Consider the following 19,712-nt stretch of genomic DNA (forward strand, 5'->3'; position numbering starts at 1 on the left):
TTTTTAAGGTCCAACCCGAGACCCGACCCAACCCGATCGGGTTGAGAATTTTACAACCCAACCTTAATCGGGGATCAATAGAACCCAACCCAACTCTTGGGTTCGTCGAGTTTTTTGAACACCCCTAATATATATATATATATATGTGTGTGTGTGTGTGTGTGTGTATAAAGCTATTGTTAGGTTGGGTTGGGTTGACCCGAGTTTTTTAAGGTCCAACCCGAGACCCGACCCAACCCGACCGGGTTGGGAATTTCACAATCCAATCCGAACCGGGGACCAATTTAACCCAACCCAACCCTTTGGTTTGTCGGGTTTTTTGAACACCCTAGGACTGATATAATCTCGGAGATGATGCAAGGATTATTGTAAGCTATTTATTATTTACTAGTTGATACACGTGCCTAGTACGTGGTTTAAAATTTTTAGAATATAATTTTTTATATTGAAATTTCAAATTTGAATGAATATACTTTTTGAATTTAAAAAATAATAAAAGAGATAAATGGTAAATGTTTGATAGATGATTACTACTTAAGTGTGAACTAAATTGTTATTTGATGGATAATCGAAGGAAATATATTTTGAAATTGAAGGACAAAATAGGAATTTATAAAAATTTAAAAATAGGAAAGCAAAATGTGAACTAAAATATTCAAATATTCATGAACTTTTTGTCAAATGATGGATACAGTCACATGATCGTGATGTTTCACTCTCAATCACACTCATATGTGAATGGACCCACCATTTCTCTCAACAGACGCTTCAACTCGAACACTCGCATCTCATATTTGAAGTGCAAAATCTATTTAAAATATTAAATATGATATATATATTTTAAGTTATAAATATAAAAATTATTACATACAATATATAAAAAAAAGGTTGAAAATCATATTTTACTAGGTATATTTATAGTCTTCAAATCTTTATTTTAAAAATTCATTTTTTACCAATAAAATTTTCTTTGCATTGGGTGATCTTTAATTTTTCTCCTTGGGTTTCAATAGACAATTATATGTATATTTTTTTCTTTTTATTTCATTTGAATTTCATTTTTGTTTTCTCATTGGGAAAATTAATAACTATATGTCAGTAAACATAAGATAATTTTTTCATATATATACACATAGTTCAAATACATTTTCTCGAAGAACTTCGTCTTAAAAAAATAAAAATACATGATTTTCTTTCCTTTTATAATAATTTGCAATTACACTTATATGCGAATGAATGCACTATTTGTCGAACAGTCACAACTCTTTTAGATTAAATTATGTCAACAGACACTTCGTCGGAATAGTCGCGGCCTCTCATAGAAATTTGAAGGGTACATTGGATATATATTAAAAAATTGAGGATAAAAAGGAGAGGTAAAGGTTCTCCTCTATAGCCTCTGGTATAGATTAATTAATGGTTAATACATTATTTATTTCCTATAAATAAATATGATATGAATGTTAATATATTATATTCATGACAGCCCTGCAACAAAAAAATTTTATGTTGTTAAAAAATAAAAATCATGCTACAATGTTTTATTTAATCATACGTTAAAATACCTTTTTTATTTTTTTTATTTTTGGAAATGACAAGACTAGACAAGGGCAACTCATCTTACACTAAGACAGAATATAAATGGGCAAGTTTTCCTCGATGAAAAGACGCATGTGCCCCCGACCACAACGATTTCTTATAGAAAACAAATCACCATCTCATATATTATTCTAAACTATTTTAAAAATAAAACATTAATTAAATATAAAATAATTATTTTATTTAAAAATTCCCGTATAATTTGTACTGTTCTAATTAAAATAATTAGTTTTCTTTTAGTAAAATTTTTGGTATTTTTCTCATTATAATTCAATAAGAAAGTTTTTAAACAATTAAGTATTATTTTTTTCTTATTTCAAACAGAAAAAGAGTAACAATATTGGATGTGAAGAAGAAAAAGATCTAAACCCTACACGAAAAGGAAAAAAAAAAGGTAAAATAGGACAAAGAAAAGAGAAGAAGAGATAATATCAACATCTAAAGGCAAACATGAGAAAAGAAAACGAGAAAACAGAAATGGAAAAAACCAAAAAAGAAAAAGAAAACAAAACATACATATAGCTGAAATTCAAAGAAAAATGGAGAATTGGAAATGCAATTACACAAAGAAGGAAAAAAAAAGTGGAAAACCATAGACTACATCAAATAAGTATATTAATAAATTTAATAGATATTAAATACAAAAGTGAAAATTTGTGATTTATTTAATAAGTGGATCAGAAAAATAATTTAAAATAAATCAAAATGGCAAAATTTAAAATCAAATCCTGCGAACATATGCAAATTAGGGGCAATTTAAGGGGGGAAATAAAAACGTGAATAAAATAATGGAAGAATATATAACTGAAAATATTTGAAAATTAACTAGTGATATACTTGAATAATTGTTGCAATTTATGGTTAAAATAAAATTTAGTAGATAAAATATTATATATATATATATATATATATATATATATATATATATGAAATATGCATTGAAATAAGGATATTTGTAATGGGCGTAGCTCGTTATTTTATCATATTCTACGAATATTGCAATTTTAGGAATCATTTATTTTTTCTTCGAATTTGAATTTTCATCACAATTTAGATAATTGATCCGATATAACTCTTTTAGGCAAAATCCTTGTTGTGCCAGGATTACTTAAGCCTTTATTAGATAACTCATAATTAAATGTACCAACAATATTAGACCAAGAACTACGAGATCGCCCCTTTCATTCTGGGGTGACGGAGGGATCGTACCATTCGAGTCTTTTTTTTTTCATGCTTTTCCCGGGGGATCCAAAGAGACCATGTCTTCATCCATAGGGTCCCAAGTACCTGGATCAATCGAACTTTCGATTCTATCTGAACTACTCATTTTCAAATGGTATATACATTGTTCACAAATATTCATTTTTGATTTCAAAACTTTCTTATAATTTAATTCATAACAATTTTCGCATTGAATCCACAAATGCCTGTATTTTTCAGTTACATCTAACAAAAGGTCAGACTGGTCATTCATTGAACAGTTCCATCTAGTTGGGAAAGAGTTTTTTAGGATTGTAATCTAAAATTTATAATTTGGAGTAAAATTGAACTTTCTTATTCCAAATGAAATTTTCCTATTGAAGTAACACATAACATAAAAGTATATTATTGATATATCAACATTCATATAAAATTATCAGAATTCAAATCAGTTACATCAATGCTATATAAAGTCCATGTTTATTAATAATATATCAAATATCAAGTATATCAATACACATATATAGAATTAATAATATATATATTAATAGTATATTAGAACACATATATATATCAATAATTAAATAAGGGAATAAATATCTATCATATTTGTAAATATTTGAGTTTTGTGCAAAATATTTGAAATGAGATTTTTAATTTTTAGTTATTCTGATTTTACTTTGAAATTTTTATTTTTAGATACAAAAATGATATATCAGGTATACACAATTGGTATATTAGTATTCATATAAGATTTATCGTTACAATTGATTTACGTTGATGTACTAGATATAATATATATTAGTTATTTCCTTCAAAAAAAAATATATATATATATATATATATATATATATATATTAGTTATAACTTATGATTTGTTTTATGTGAAGTACAACCGTTATAAATGTGTTGTGTTGAGTGTTATTCAAGGGAAATTGAATTTGTTCTATGTTATGCATGAGCTGAAGTTCCAAATTTTTCTATATTTGCAAAATTAAAATATGGTTGCTGTTTTTGTAAATAATTATTACTTTTTTGTTGTTGCTATTTTAGTTAGTGCCCTTAAAATAACTATCAAATAATTGGTTTTCGAAAATAAATAGTTATTGGGAGTTTACAGTATCTAATAATTCAATTCAAAATCCAAAACCAAAAGTAAAATTAAAATCAAAATAAATAAATCAGCTAGTTTAAAAAACACAATAAAATTAATCACCTGTTAGAACACAACCTAAAAAGCTCTAGTTCTAATTTATGCGAATCCCAAACTTCCGTGCAAATTCAATAAACAATGAAAAATGAACAATAATAAATAAAAGATAAACCGAAATTTATACCTGTTCTAGTTCGGCTCAGTTCGATTTTGCTTCGCTTCCATCATAACAGTAGTTGCATTTAATTTGGTACTCCACTCAACCGATGGCATGGTAAGATGGTTCGATTATTGATATCGGATGCTCTTGGTAATGCATCTTGTTTATTGTCTTGTGGGTATGTACAAATCATTGTTTCTACTAGGGCAAACAGACAGATTCTATAATACTCCATTGTCGTTATCTTCGTCCCTCAATTAAAGTCCAATTTAATCTCGGTTTCACAATTGAGTGATGAACTCCATTGTTTTATCCAATTTAATTCTAACTTATGTGCTATACAGGATCAATGTTCGAGGGGGTGATTGGAATGAGTGAGCAAAAAGATGGACTTTATTATCTGCAGCAAAGTCTTACAGTGCAAGACGTTTTAGTTTCTAGTTCGAAGTCCAAGGAGTTATGGCATCATCGATTTGGGTCACTCTTCCGAGAAGTTAGTGAATTTACTTCCTTTTCTTTTCAAACTTTAAGGGTCATCTAGATAAAGGGCGTGAAGTATGTCATTGGGCTAAACATTATCATAATAGTTTTCCTTCAAGTCAAAATAATGTTCTATTGAATATTTGAGTTAATTCACTGTGATTTGTGGGTCCATATTGTTGGGATAAACACTTAAATTTATGGACCAATTATCTCCTCTTGTGTGAACCTAATAGGAAATAGCAAGTAAAAATAATAATCCAAACAAGACAGGACACAAACAATTTTAACGTGGAAAAACTCATTCTATGTGAGGAGTAAAAAAACCACGGACCGAAGTCAAAATCTCCACTATAATCAATAATGGGTACACCAAGTTCTCCCTAGCAACAACTAGAGGCATACAATAATAATATCTCGAGACAATAAATCTCTGTAAACAAAGGGAATAAATCGGGGAAGAAAATTAGAAAGATCTCACTTAGAAAGTGGCACCAACTATCCACTGTATCTGACTGTATGCAGCTCCAAAAGAAATCTCCACCATCCAGATTGAAGACCCTCGTGTTACGAACACGCTGTCAAAATCTCACCTTGATCGGACCATGGATCGACCTCCGATCGTGCAAAAAACGTCACTGTACGGAATGAATTACTTTTCCTTTTTTCTTTTCGGTTTTCTCTCCTCGATCTGCGTGCAGCTTTTTCCCTCTCTCTCCCCTTGTGTCATGCGGCTAGGTCAATAATATATATATATATATATATATATATATATATATATATATATATAACCCTAAAACATCAATGGCCCATGTGGGCCTTAAAATTGGGCTTTTCACACAATGTGAAAAATACCCAACAAATCTCCCTCTTTTTCACTGTGTGAAAGAAATTGCCATCCCAGCAACGGAAGGACAAAACTCAAGTTTTTCTCTTGGTAGATTCTTTGTTCATATATCGGATCCATTACGATCGGTATGTATCTTCTCAAGTTCAAACAGTCCATCATTGAGAGCATCTCTCATCCAGTGATATCTCACATCAATATGTTTCGTTCTCGAATGAAATGTTGAATTCTTACCAAGATGAATAGCACTTTGATTATCGCAGAATATCACATACTGTTGTTGCTTGAAGCCGAGCTCCTGTATAAATCGTTTCATCCACAACATCTCCTTGCACGCCTCTGCTGCTGCAATATATTCTGCCTCAGTTGTAGAAAGTGCAACACACTTCTGTAGTCTTGACTGCCATGGCACTGCACCACCTGCAAATGTCATCAAATATCCGGAAGTAGACTTTCGGTTATCTAAATCTCCTGCCATATCTGAATCAGTGTAACCGGCAAGCACTGGCTTTCCACTTCCAAAAGTGAGCTTCAAATTGGAAGTACCCCGCAAGTATCTCATAATCCATTTTACTGCCTCCCAATGTTGTTTTCCTGGATTGGACATAAATCGGCTAACAACACCAACAGCATTGGCAATATCCAGTCTAGTACATACCATAGCGTACATCAAACTTCCAACTGTTGAAGCATATGGAACTATGCTCATCTCTTTCTTCTCTTTATCTGTAGGAGAACTTTGCTTGCTACTCAGTTTAAAATGATTGGATAGAGGAGAACTTACTGCTTTAGCCTTGCTCATGTTGAATCTTTCAAGCAGCTTCTCTATGTAATGCTCCTGAGACATATACAGTTTCCTTGGATGCTCTGTCTCGTGCTATACGGATTCCAAGAATCTTCTTCGCTGGCCCCAAATCCTTCATGACAAAGAATTTGCTCAACTGTTTCTTCAACGTGTCAATTCTTGAAATATTTCTGCCAACAATCAAAATGTCATCTACATAAAGCAACAGTATAATAAAGTCATTATCAGAAAACTTCTGCACAAATACGCAATCATCAGAAGTAGTCTTCTTGAAGCCTTGCTCCCCCATAACTGACTCAAACTTCTTGTACCACTGCCTCGGTGCTTGTTTCAACCCATAAAGACTTTTATTCAACTTGCACACAAGATTCTCTTTGCTTTTCTCCTCAAATCCCTCTGGTTGTTCCATATAAATCTCTTTATCTAAATCACCATGCAAAAATGCAGTCTTGACGTCCATCTGCTCAACCTCCAAGTCAAGGCTCGCTGCCAAACCCATAACTACACGTATAGAAGACATCTTCATAACAGGAGCAAAAATTTCATCAAAGTCAACACCGCTGAACCTTTTGACAACTAGTCTCGCTTTGTAACGCGGTCGTGAGGTGTGTTCTTCTTGTTTCACTCGATAAACTCACTTATTTTTCAGTGCGGTTTTTCCTTTAGGCAACTTGACAAGGTCAAAAGTGTGGTTTTCATGCAATGATTTCATTTCATCTTCCATTGCATCAATCCACTCTCTTTTGTGTTCATCTTCCATGGCCTCCTCATAACTCTCAGGTTCTCCCCAATCAGTCAATAACACATACTCATTAACTGGATAACGTGTGGAAGAACGCCGATTTCTGGTAGATCTTCTAAGTGAAACCTCTGTAGGAACCTCTACAGGAACTTCTGTTTCTGCCGGCTGTTCATGAACATCATCATCTACCTCAACCTGTTCTGGACTCTCTACTGTACCATCAAACTGATCATTCTAAACCTCATTCTCAGTTGTGTAGTAGGTTGTGTCAAAGAAACTGAATTCAAGTCAATCAAACCATCACTGTGCTGAAACTCTGTTTTATCTGTCTTCTCAATATCTTCTACGGTCTGGTCTTCAACAAATATAACATCTCGACTTCTTATGAGCTTCTTCTGTACTGGATCATATAGTTTATAACCGAACTCATCTTGGCCATAGCCAAGGAACACACATGGTCTTGTCTTTGCATCAAGCTTCGATCTCTCATCTTTAGGAACATGTACGAAAGCTTTACACCCAAAGACACGCAGGTGATTAGAGGATATCTCCTTATCTCACCAAATTCTGTCCGAGACTTCAAAATTCAAAGGAACACATGGCGTTAGATTCAAAACATGCACAACTATGCTTAATGCTTCACCCCAAAACGATCTTGGCAACTGTGACTGTGAAAGCAAACATCTGACTCGCTCAACTAGTGTTCTGTTCATTCTCTCTGCTAGCCCATTCAACTGAGGAGTCTTCGGAGTTGTCTTTTGATGTCGAATATCATGACTTCTGAAATATTCATCAAAAGATCCACAATATTCACCTCCATTATCGGTCGTGATGCACTTCAACTTCTTACCAGTTTCTTTTTCAACAAGGGCATGAAACTGTTTAAACACTTGCAACACTTGATCTTTAGTCTTCAACATATAGACCCAAGTTTTCCTCGAATGATCGTCTATAAATGTCACAAAATATGAGGAACCTCCAAGTGTTTTTGTCTTCATAGGACCGCATACATCAGAATATACCAAGTCAAGTATATTTGGCTTCCTTGAGTGTTGAGACGCCTTAAACGAAACTCTAGTTTGTTTCCCAGCTAAGCAATGAGCACATCTTTTCATAGGTGCATTCTTTATACCAGAAAGATGATTTTTCTTGGCTAAAATCATCAATCCCTTCTCACTAATGTGACTGAGTCTCTTATGCCATAATTCAACACTCTTTTCATCATCTACTGTATTTATTGCAGAATCAATAACCATTGCCTGCATCAAATACAGTGAAGTACACTTCTCTCCCTTAGCTACAATCATTGAACCTCTAATAAGCTTCCATTTGCCATTGTAGAAGGTATTGAAGAAACCTTCGTCATCAAGCTTACCTGTGGAAATTAAATTCATGCGAATATCAGGGATATGTTTCACATTCTTCAAAACTACCATTCTTGGTCTCCAAGTGCACATCCCCAATACCGATGGCTTTTGCTGATCCATCATTACCCATCCTAACACAGCCGAATTCACTAGATGTGTAGGATGCAAAGAAGTCCCTCCTGGATGTAGCATGAATTGACGCGCCACTATCAATCACCCAATTGCTCTGCTGAGTAGCTAGATTAATAACATCTCCATCAAATAAGATAAGGAAATCCTCAGTAGCTGCAACAACTCTATCTGCGTCATTACTATCATCATTTTTCTTTTCCTTACCTTTATCATTTTTATTTTCTCTCTTCAGTTGTCGACAATACTTCTTTATATGCCCTTTCATGCTATAATGATAACACTCAACATTCGATAACCGGCCGCTCTTACTTTTGCTTCTGTCTCTACCCTTCGGACCTTTACTCTTACTCCTTCCCTTTCTTTAAGGAACAAGAATCTCTGACTTTGATGAAGAGCCGTGTGATTTTCTTCTCATCTCTTCATTTAAAACACTGTTTTTCACCATGTCCATACTTATTATTCCATTTGGGGCTGAGTTCGATAACGAAGTTCTGAAAATCTCCCACGAGTCTGGCAATGTACCAAGAAGCCATAACCCTTGTATCTCATCTTCAAACTTAATTTTCATTCCAGCAAGCTGATTAATGATACCTTGGAATGTATTCAAGTGATCTGACATAGGTGTTCCATCTTGATACTTCAAAGTGATCATTTGCTTTATCAGAAACAATTTATTATTGCCAGTTTTCGGGGCATATAACGACTCAAGCTTGTTCCACATAGTCCGTGCATGTGTTTCTTCTCCAATATGATTTAGAATATTTTCTTCTACCCAATGTCTAATAAAGCCACAAACTTTTCTAAGACATATTTCCCATTCTAAATCAGTTTTATCTTCAGGCTTCTCAAGTGAAAAAACAGGAAGATAAAAATCCTTCACATATAAAACATCTTCCATCTTCCTTTTCCAAACTTGATAATTTGAGCCATTCAAGGTCATGATCATTCTACTTGTACTAGTTTCCATTGTTCAACACAAGGCCTAATTAATTTTTAACCTCGCTCTGATACCACTTTGTTGGGATAAACACTTAAATTTATGGACCAATTATCCCCTCTTGTGTGAACCTAATAGGAAATAGCAAGTAAAAATAATAATCCAAACAAGCACAGGACACAAACAATTTTAACGTGGAAAAACCCCCTCAATGTGAGGAGTAAAAAAACCACGGACCGAAGTCAAAATCTCCACTATAATCAATAATGGGTACACCAAGTTCTCCCTAGCAACAACTAGAGGCATACAATAATAATATCTCGAGACAATAAATCTCGGTAAACAAAGGGAATAAATTGGGGAAGAAAATTAGAAAGATCTCACTTAGAAAGTGGCACCAACTACCCACTGTATCTTACTGTAGGCAGCTCCAAAAGAAATCTCCACCGTCCAGATTGAAGACCCTCGTATTACGAACAAGCTGTCAAAATCTCACCTCGATCGGACCACGGATCGACCTCCGATCGTGCAAAAAACGTCACTGTACGGAATGAATTACTTTTCCCTTTTTCTTTTTCGTTTTCTCTCCTCGATCTGCGTGCAACTTTTTCCCTCTCTCTCTCTCCTTGTGTCGTGCGGCTAGGTTAATAATATATATATATATATATATATATATATAACTCTAAAACATTAATGGCTCATGTGGGCCTTAAAATTGGGCTTTTCACACAATGTGAAAAATACCCAACACATATATGATGAACACTCTTTTTGTGGTACACGTTATTTTGTAACTTTGGTGGATGATTACTCTGGGGCTATATGGGTTTATATCTTAATTGATAAAAGAGAGGTTTTTCACATGTTTATGTCATTTATTGACCTCAATTTTCTCACAAGGTACTGAAAATTGTCCGTAGTGATAATCAAACAGAGTTTAATTGTCTGAAGAATTACTTAGCAAGCAGTGGAATTATATTTCAAACCTCATGAATGGGTACGCCTCAATAGAATGGACTGAGTGTTGCTCTTGCCTTGCGTTTTTAGAAAACATTGCCAATATATTTTTGGGGTGGATATGTTTCAGCTATTGCTCATCTCATCAATCGAACTTCATCTCTCTCTCTTTTTAATTACTCTACGTGTTTCGTACCTATTTGTCGCATCTTAAAAAAGTACCCATCCATATCTGTGACTCTACAGAAGAGATAGAATGTCTTAGATTGTTAACACTTTTATAGGGTATAACTCTATATACAGGGTAGTGGCAAAAAGAAATCCCATATAAAATATTCAGAAGCCGTTTTTCAGCTGTATGTTACTGTGCGCGTAGCTTTGCCAGTGACCTCTCATAGTTGTTGGTGTTGTATATAGGGGGTCATTCCTATAAGGTGATCCAGCTAACTTGAAGGAAGGGGAACTATGCCCATTACAAGAAAACTATCCGAAAATGTAAAACTTTCCCCGTAAGGTGATCCAGCTAACTTCAAGGAAGGGCAACTATGCCTATTACAAGAAAACTATCTGAAAATGTAAAACTTTCCCTATAAGGTGATCCAGCTAACTTCAAGGAAGAGGAACTACGCCCATTACAGGCAGGTTATACTAGCTCCATGGCACGTAAAATGTAGAAAACTATCCGAAAATGTAAAACTTTCCCTATAAGGTGATCCAGCTAACTTCAAGGAAGGGGAACTACGCCTGTTACAGGCAGATTATACTAGCTCCATGCACCTAAAATGCATAAAACTATCTTAAAATGTACAAACTTTCCCTATAGGTGGATCACCTTATAGGGAAAGTTTTACATTTTCGGATAGTTTTCCTGTAATCGGCGTAGTTGCCCTTCCTTGAAGTTAGCTGGATCACCTTATAGGAATGACCCCCTATATACAACACCAACAACTATGAGAGGTCACTAGCAAGGCTACGCGCACAATAACATATAGCTGAAGAACGGATTCTGAATATTTCATATAGGATTTCTTTTTACCACTACCCTATATATAGAGTTATACCTTGTAAAAGTGTTTACAGTCTAAGACATTCTATCTCCTCTATAGAGGCACAGATATGGAGGGATACTAGAGCACCACACTGGTATTAGATTTCTGTGTGCAAGGTCAAGTTTGAGCTAGAGAATGAAGACGTGTATGACAGTACTCGAGTGGCACCTACATAGCACCCGCCCAAAAATTGGCATCAACATATGGTATATGTATCTAGGTTAATCCATATTTCATATAAAAACCAAAGTTGAAAACAAGGAAACCTACTATATTTTAAAATCAAAATCTAAAAAGTACCGTAAAAGAGTATAAAACAGCCGCTCTACCCTATTTCAGTCTAAAAACATTCTTTTATCTTTATTGACATGAAAAAAAAAAGTGGTCCCATATGTCTTACGACTACCCAAAATATAAAAGAAGATTTTTTTAGTACGTAGATAGGAGACCCAACTCACAACCTTTTAATTTGAGATATATATCAATTATAGTTGAGCGCTATGCTCGCTAATTTCACTATAACATATAAAGTTGTTGGGTTTTAATTTTAATTAATTCACCAATTAAATGACATTTTTTTAATTTTATATCAACTATTCCATTATTTTAGATTTGTATTTTGAATTCTAACCCTGAAACTTCCACTTCTTTTAAACTTTAGTTAACCACTTTGAATTCAAAATATTTTTTTTTATATTGGATTACATTCGTAGTTTTTAGTTATTTGTTATTTACTAAAAAAAAACTCTTCAAACTCGCACGAGGAAAATGATTTAATACTAGGGGCAATTTCGTCCAAATGAATATACCAAATTCGTTACCCAAAAAAATTACCAATTAATTTTCTGAGTTAAAGATATTAAAATTTATATTTTGTATGAAAACAATTTCCAAATAATTAAACGTCCCTTTAGCATAATCCATCCTATTAATTCAACACACAACACTTGTGATATTATGAAGGTAATAAAAAAAAAAAAAAAATCATGAGGCATTTGGGGTATCAAAGTAGGTAGTTCCGAAAAAATCTCAATTGCATGACTTCTTAATCAAATCTAACATGACTCTCCCTCTATATATACATATTTAATTTTTGAATTCATATATATGTATGCATCTAATTGTATGACTATTTTATTTTATGAAAAGTCACTTTAAAGTTTTTCCCACATATACCCCTCTTATCTCCAGGTGATGACTAATTTTATCTAAATCTTTCTTTTTAAGGCTTTGGAGGTAGTTATGTCCTGATACTTATAACCCATTTAAAAGTTGGAGGTTCAAATCTCCACGAGTCGAACAAAAAAAATGAAACAGTTTTTGTCATAACCCTTGTTAGGTTTCTTTTATCTTTTCAACGTGCGCGTATATTTTAGGCAATCAGAAAGATGGAAGAAGGGAGTAGTTGGGGGAGTGGTGATGAGAAGGAGAAGAAGAAGAAAATAATAAGTGCTTTGGTTGTGGATGATGAGGCTGTGGTTAGATACATTCACATGTCTCTCCTCAGAAAGTTGAATGTTGAACAAGTTGAAGCAGCTGAAAGTGGAAAGGCAGCAGTTGATGCTTTCCAATGTGGGGCTTCTTTTGATCTTGTTCTTATGGACTTGGAAATGCCTCTCATGGATGGGGCTCAGGTAATTAACTACACTTTTTCTTTGATTTACCACCCCATTCAATTATTATTATACATTTCCTTTTTAATTAACTTATTTTGAAAATATGGGTTACGTACGTGGTTCTCCCCCAGGACAAAAATCAATTTATTTCGTCAACCTAATCATAGCTTAATTGGTTGAGACATATATCCTTGTTACTAAAAAAGCCAAAGATTCGACGTTGAACTAAATAAATGATTGTTTTTTTTTTTTTTAAGAATGGTAAGTTTTGAAAGTAATAATTTTTAGATAAATACTTTTCTTATACGCTTTTTTGCTTTTTTAAAGAAACACTAATTGAGGGTGGATTTGGAATGATATTTGGCGGTGATGGTAAATGAGTAATTTTGAAAAAGGAGATTTACGTATAATTGATATTTTAAAATCACCACTCCAGTGATGTCTTAAAAATCATTTTAAAGTGTTCTTAATTTGTCAAACATATCAATAAAAAATGAAGTGATTTTGACCACGGGAAAAATTATTTAAAGTACTTTTTTTTAAGTGTTTTTATAGATGGTTGCCAAATATATGGTACACCCTTGTCTAAAAGACCAAAAGCACAACTACTTCAACCTTTAAAAATTCTTACCCAATAAAAATTAGCTTGAAGTGTTTTCTCTCAAAGTACTTTTAAGGTGACCAAGCTAAGAAATCTCAATTTTATCTTAAAAATTGCTTCCGTCAAATTAGTGGCTTTCGAAAATGACGAACCCAATTAAAAATTAAAATACTACTTCGCCTCCTCACTTGAACACCATTACGTATTTGACAAGTAGAATAAAAAATTGCCCAAAAAAAACGATAGAATAGATATTTTATTGTAAAAAGTAAATAAATAATTATCAAATTTTAAGTATCATTCTAAAAAGTCACCCAACGATTTTTTTTTTCTTTAAATGCCAAATACCTTAAAAGTAGTTTCATGGTTAAAAAATACTTTTGATCGGTACTTTCACTAAAGTAACGATTTAGTTCCTGAACTTTAACGATTTAGTTCATGTACTTTCAAATTTGTAACAATTTAGTCCTTGAACCTTAACATGTAACAATTTAGTCATTGTAATTTAAAGTTGGTAATGATTTAGTTCTTATCGTGAAGTTTTCTTGTTAAGTTTCTTTTATATATCTATATATATATAGATTGATAAACCATAGAGGGACCAAACATGTTTATAAATTAGAAATATTAAATTGTTATATGATAAAATTTGACACTTAATTTTAATAAATTTTTTTACGATATGAATTAAATTGTTATAAATTTTAAACTATATGGACTAAATCATTACAAGCTGAAGTTCAGAGACTAAATTGTTATCTCAGTGAAATTACAGGGACTAAATCGTTACAAACTAAAATTCATGGACTAAATTATTACTTGAACGAAAGTACAGGAACCGAATGTGTTTTTTTAGGTCAGTTCATTCTGAATTGAGAAATCAGCTTTAATAATTTGAAAGGCAACGAAGGAGCTGAGAAGAATGGGAGTTGAAAGCAAGATTGTTGGAGTGACAGCGAATGGAGCAATTAGCTGTGAGAAGGCTGCCTTTATGGAGGCTGGTCTCGACCATTGCTTGATGAAGCCATTGACACTTGAAAATCTTCACTCTCTCCTCCAACAATTCAATACATAATTAATACACATTCCCTATTTATAATCTCTCATGATCTTCCACTAATTTTAATAATGTTATTTCGACATGTTATTAAATAGCTTACTCTCAAACTGATACGATTTTCGTTTCGATGTATCGTCCCTAGGAATTTTTATTCACAGTCTTTCCGTAGATGGAATCTCACTTTTAGTCTTTCAGATATGGACTTTTGAATTCAACCATTATAATCTTTGGTTCTGTGTTCTTCTTAATCTCTCTCGATCTTTGTTCTTATGGTCATGATTTATTGGGATATTCTTTTTTTTAGTACAATAATTTAGAGATATGAGGATCGAACCTCCGACCTTGAGAGAATGTTGAGCCATGTGCTCTCTTCTATCATCGTATTTAAATGCATAGATTCTACTAAACTTTATAGGACGAGAGCTTCTACTCACCGATGTAGAAATAAACAATAATAATCATGATTGATACATAAACAAAAATATAGTTTTATTGGATTGTGAAGAGTAGGGAATAATTTCAATCCAAATACAGATCATGGAGGAGCTCTTCTCTCATCAAACAATAATCAACGTAACTAAACTAAAACCACCTACATCACATCAACAGAGGACAAAACAAAAGTAACAACTCAACACTTAATTAGAACCAATAATAATATTGATAAAATCAAATCAAGGATAAGTAATTAAGTAAAGTAATTGATATAAAGAAGAGGGCATATATGTGGGCAGATTTTTGGTCAGGTCCTAGAGTCCATAGCCAAAATGGTGCTGAGGTTCATAGGGTGCATGTACTGGGTGGTGCCTGTGAGGATCTGGTTCACAATCAGTCTGTTGGCTCTCTCTGAGGGGTGGAATGGATCCCAAAATGCATACAGGTTTCTGTTAGGGCACAAGTTTGAGGCTGGAGTGCACAGTCCTATTCCATTGAAGGGCCCTTGGCCACAGCACGCTATCTTCGAAGTTACGAATCCTATCCAAAATCAAAACACCACACCCGGTTAAGATAGTCTGTGTACTGTCAAGGCTATCAATGTTCATGGTTCCATTTCAAAAATCAATTCGCAATGAGAGAAGTAATCTATGTCTATTATAAAACTTTGTTAGGTCTTTGCCATTTCAAAATCGGGACTCTTTTGGCTCATCGATCTTGGTCGGATTCCATTTTTGGACCGGATGCTCGTTTGAGCTTGTTGACTCTGAGATCGTTTCAATATTTATGAGATTCCATCTTAAAATTAATTAACATTAAGAGAAATAGTTCATGTCTATTATAAACCCTTATTAGATATCTTATCTTTTTTAACGTGGGATCCTTAATACGTGAAGGTAAAATTAGGGTTCAGGGAAGGCAAAATTTAAAGTATTGGAGAGAGAGGGAGAGAGAGTACCGTAGGCTTGAGGATTACTGACGAAGTCCATGTGCATCATTTGAGTATTGGCAGCAATGAAGACATTAGAGCCAATTTCAGAGTTGAGTTCATTGATGAGCTGGACGAGCTGAGGGTTGAACAAGGCCGCAGCTCGCTGCAGCTCCACCGCGCACTCGCCGTTTCTACCTCTCATGGCCAACTCCGCTGGCACGCACCCTAGCGGCCCGGTCCCCGTCACCAGCACCCGCCGAGCTCCCAACTCGTATATCCTCTGTGATCATAACCAAAATCAACGATCCATCATTTTTATCCTTCTAAATTCAATTGGTTAAGAATCTATCAAAAAGTTGGAAGTTCAAATTGGTTAGAAAACTTAGAAAAGAAAAAAAAAACATCATTTTCTAATTTGTTTAAGTTTAGAAATCCAAACGTTTCTTTTATATGGGTGCTAATCAATAGTTTTGTCCCATCAAAATCACAGTCTCGAATTCGTCTTTTCTATGTCTCACATTTTTTGCAATTACGACGACGGTTTCGTTTAATTGGGTACTTCCACTTAGTCTCCATTTTGTATTTTCGTTACTTCTTCCATTTTGCTCTACTAGGGTGCTCTCATTTAGCTTCCCTTTATATTTTTCTCACATATACTCTTTAACGAAATGATTGTTATCTTTAAAAAAAAAAAATCTCAATGTTGACGGTAGGAAATTCATCTCTAATTTCCGTCTTTCTAATTTTCAATATAGAAAGGTACTTCCCGAAATGGTATTCTCTTTCCAAAAAAGAAAAAAGAAAGATTATTTTGTGAACTAAAAATGTTGATTTTGAAACTCCAACCACCGAAAATATAAATTTTCATGAAATTTAATACAAGATGAAGCATTTATTGTTTGTTTTTTTTTTTCTCAAAACATTAAAGCATTTATTGGTAGAGAGAGAGAGAGAAAAAATAATGTCGAGGGTTGTCTATAATTTATGTTGAGAAATCAGGCGAAGGCATTTATGAAAAAGGCCAAACAATAACTTGGAGTTTTAATTAGAGACACCAACCAAAGAGGGCCCTATGCATTGCCTTTTACCCTCTCACTCATTAAATCATAACACACTCTTTTATTTTTCCCATTAATGCTATTACCCACTCTCCCAACAAAATATCCTATTTTCTTAAATGCTCAACAAAAAATTAGTTCCTCCAATTTAAGAAAAAAAAAGCTTAATTTTATCCATGTGGCCATTTAAAATTGAATCAACTCTCGTTACATCAAATTTATGTCAAGTTTATTATTAATTAATGTTGGAAACCTTTCTTTAGAGTTCATAAATTCAAGTGCTAAGACAAAATTAAAATCCGTGGAAGATAGGGATATAATTGGTAGGTGTATGAAAGTCTTTGTAGGGAAAGAATAATTTAAGACTTTTTTTTTTTAATTAAAAAAGAGGGAATAGAAAGTGTAAAATAGAGTATTTATATATGTATGCATTTTTGTTTCTTCAAAAGAAAATTAATATTATTAAGTGGGGCAATTAAGATTTGATTGGATTGGATAATTATGACAAATTGCTCTTCTTGTTAAAAACTAGTTTAACAAACACTTAATCAAAATTAGTTAAATGTTACGAGACTTGACAGTGGGTTTGGAAATTAATTAGTACATATGCAAAAAGTGAGGAAGAAAATATAATACAAGTTTAAACACCAATTTCTTACTCTAATACCATATTAAACTATCACTAAATCTATCCATTTAAGCCCGTAGATTATGATATATTTAATATTTTATAACTTTTTTAAAATACATAATTAACAAAAACTTCACTAACTTTGCAACTTTGCTCGGTCGAGAGAGCGAGAAAAGAGACTTTTTTTGAGAGATAGGACGAGTGTGTTACCGCTAAGATTTTGCGATACTCGGAGATGAGATAGATGACGTAGTCGGGGAGAGAGAACTGGCGAGAACGAGCAGACACCGGGACCAAATAATAGTTGTTTACAAAGTCATTGCCTCCGAGCGTTATGAGGACCAATGCCTCATTCACCAGCCTTGTTGTTTCTTCTTCGCCAATTAAAGCACTCACTCGTCTTTGGTATTGCTGGAAATATTGCAACTGCTGCGAGATTCTGATGATGTTCAACTGCACACAATCAAAACACACATAACTAAACATATGCATCTTCTAACCCTTTCGGCTTTCGGTATAGTTACTATTTGGTCCTTATGATTTTAACAACTTCGATCTGTAGTCCTATAGTTTGGTTGAATCTTCCATAATGTCAATGTCCTAGTTACCAAATGTTTACGGTTTTCTTAGATGACATGAGCTTTTCTTTCGCCGTTGCAAAGCGAAAAAAAAAATGGTAGATATATTCTAGGAAGATTAAGATTATTTTTGAAGATGTGCAAGAATTAGAAAAAAAAAATTAGTACAAGGACTCTGGGAAAATTCATTAGAGATGGCATTGGCGATGGCAGGAGGAGTATTAGAAATTGGGGAAGAAAAAAAATTACAAGCTCTCTGATACCATATTAAGAATGAAAAAACCACTACTCAACTCAAAAGCTTAAGCGGATGGATGGTAAATTTAATTCATATATAGATATTTCAATACGGATTCATCTCCTCTTTGTTTGAAGACCCTACTTAATTATTTAAACGCTAATACAATTGACGAATTTGACTTTCACGGCGAGCACTATCTTTTCTTTCTGTCATGTTCAAAGAAAATGTATTACGTTAGAAAATTGTTAACAACGACAGAGACATTTGGAGAGACGCAACCAAATTGTTACAAAAAAAAAAAACCAAAAAAAAAAAACTCTTTTTTGGTGGGGTTAGAATATATTCAACTTACAAACTGAATTCCAGTGTCATTGAGAATCCCAATTCCAGCAGAGGCAAAGTTGGCCCCAACAAGAAGATTTTCTCCATTGAGTTGAGGGCTCAAATAGGGCAATGTAGATGGAGACCCCATTGCCTGACCTGAAAAACAACCCCACATAATTACATTACAAATCACTTCACTCCTTTATGCCTAAAAGAGCATAAAAGAAAAAGAAAACTAACTGATGAGATCGGGTATGTTAAATCCATTGGAGAATCGGCCGGTGGGTCTGCGAGTCGGGTAGTCAATGCCGTAAGGGTAGTTATCGGCTCGGGCGGTCGTGAGCAAGTAGTCATTGTTCCCATTGTCGACGAGAGAGTCTCCGAACACGAAGAATGCTCTCCCTTCTGCTTCACAAACCAAGCTACCAACAAGCACAAAAACTAGACCTAAAGTTGCCCAAAATGCACAACTAGGAGAAGCCTTCTCCATTGGGAAATCAAAGAAAATGTGAGAGAGAGAGAATGTGGGGAAACCCTCTCTTCAGCTCAAACCACTGGCAATGTGTGCTTTTGGGAATAGTGGGAATGGTCCTTCATTTATAGGACTTTGGTAATCACTATTTTGCTTTGCTGTTATATTAATTGTCTGTTTCTAAAAGCTCCCATTGTTAAAGGGTGGGACTTACTCTTGGACCACCAGACTAATATTGCAATGCATTGCAGATGTGAAAATTGCAGATTTTAACTTTCTACTGAATTTTAAAAGTTTCGATTTAGTCTGATTTAGTTCCTCAAAGCTATTTTATTCT

The 19,712-nt window shown here is 33.7% G+C and overlaps 2 protein-coding genes across 2 annotated transcripts; one reads left to right on the forward strand and one right to left on the reverse strand.

Annotated features, from left to right (window-relative positions):
* The first annotated feature begins 12,816 nt into the window (after positions 1–12,816).
* LOC111014146 (two-component response regulator 24-like) lies at positions 12,817–14,848 on the forward strand. Its single transcript, XM_022288774.2, has 2 exons — positions 12,817–13,062; positions 14,547–14,848. Exons 1-2 carry the CDS (start codon positions 12,817–12,819, stop codon positions 14,718–14,720), a joined length of 420 nt encoding a protein of 139 aa, XP_022144466.1. The 3' UTR covers positions 14,721–14,848.
* A 321-nt stretch (positions 14,849–15,169) lies between these two features.
* LOC111014099 (GDSL esterase/lipase At5g33370) lies at positions 15,170–19,481 on the reverse strand. Its single transcript, XM_022288712.2, has 5 exons — positions 19,144–19,481; positions 18,932–19,059; positions 17,971–18,213; positions 16,099–16,351; positions 15,170–15,680 (listed from the first exon to the last, which is right to left on the reverse strand). The coding sequence occupies exons 1-5, from the start codon at positions 19,391–19,393 to the stop codon at positions 15,448–15,450; spliced, it is 1,107 nt and encodes a 368-aa protein (XP_022144404.1). The 5' UTR covers positions 19,394–19,481; the 3' UTR covers positions 15,170–15,447.
* Between the last annotated feature and the right edge of the window lie 231 nt (positions 19,482–19,712).

The sequence above is a fragment of the Momordica charantia genome (assembly GCF_013281855.1).
Source record: "Momordica charantia cultivar OHB3-1 chromosome 8 unlocalized genomic scaffold, Mcharantia_2.0 BLBB01000008.1, whole genome shotgun sequence".
Taxonomy (NCBI): domain Eukaryota; kingdom Viridiplantae; phylum Streptophyta; class Magnoliopsida; order Cucurbitales; family Cucurbitaceae; genus Momordica; species Momordica charantia.

Coding starts and splice junctions, on each gene's coding strand:
- LOC111014146 (XM_022288774.2), top strand. CDS start 12,817: ATGGAAGAAGGGAGTAGTTGGGGGAGTGGTGATGAGAAGGAGAAGAAG. Junction 13,063..14,546: donor CTCTCATGGATGGGGCTCAG/GTAATTAACTAC, acceptor ATAATTTGAAAG/GCAACGAAGGAGCTGAGAAG.
- LOC111014099 (XM_022288712.2), bottom strand. CDS start 19,393: ATGGAGAAGGCTTCTCCTAGTTGTGCATTTTGGGCAACTTTAGGTCTA. Junction 19,060..19,143: donor TAACATACCCGATCTCATCA/GTTAGTTTTCTT, acceptor GTTGTTTTTCAG/GTCAGGCAATGGGGTCTCCA. Junction 18,214..18,931: donor ATGACACTGGAATTCAGTTT/GTAAGTTGAATA, acceptor GATTGTGTGCAG/TTGAACATCATCAGAATCTC.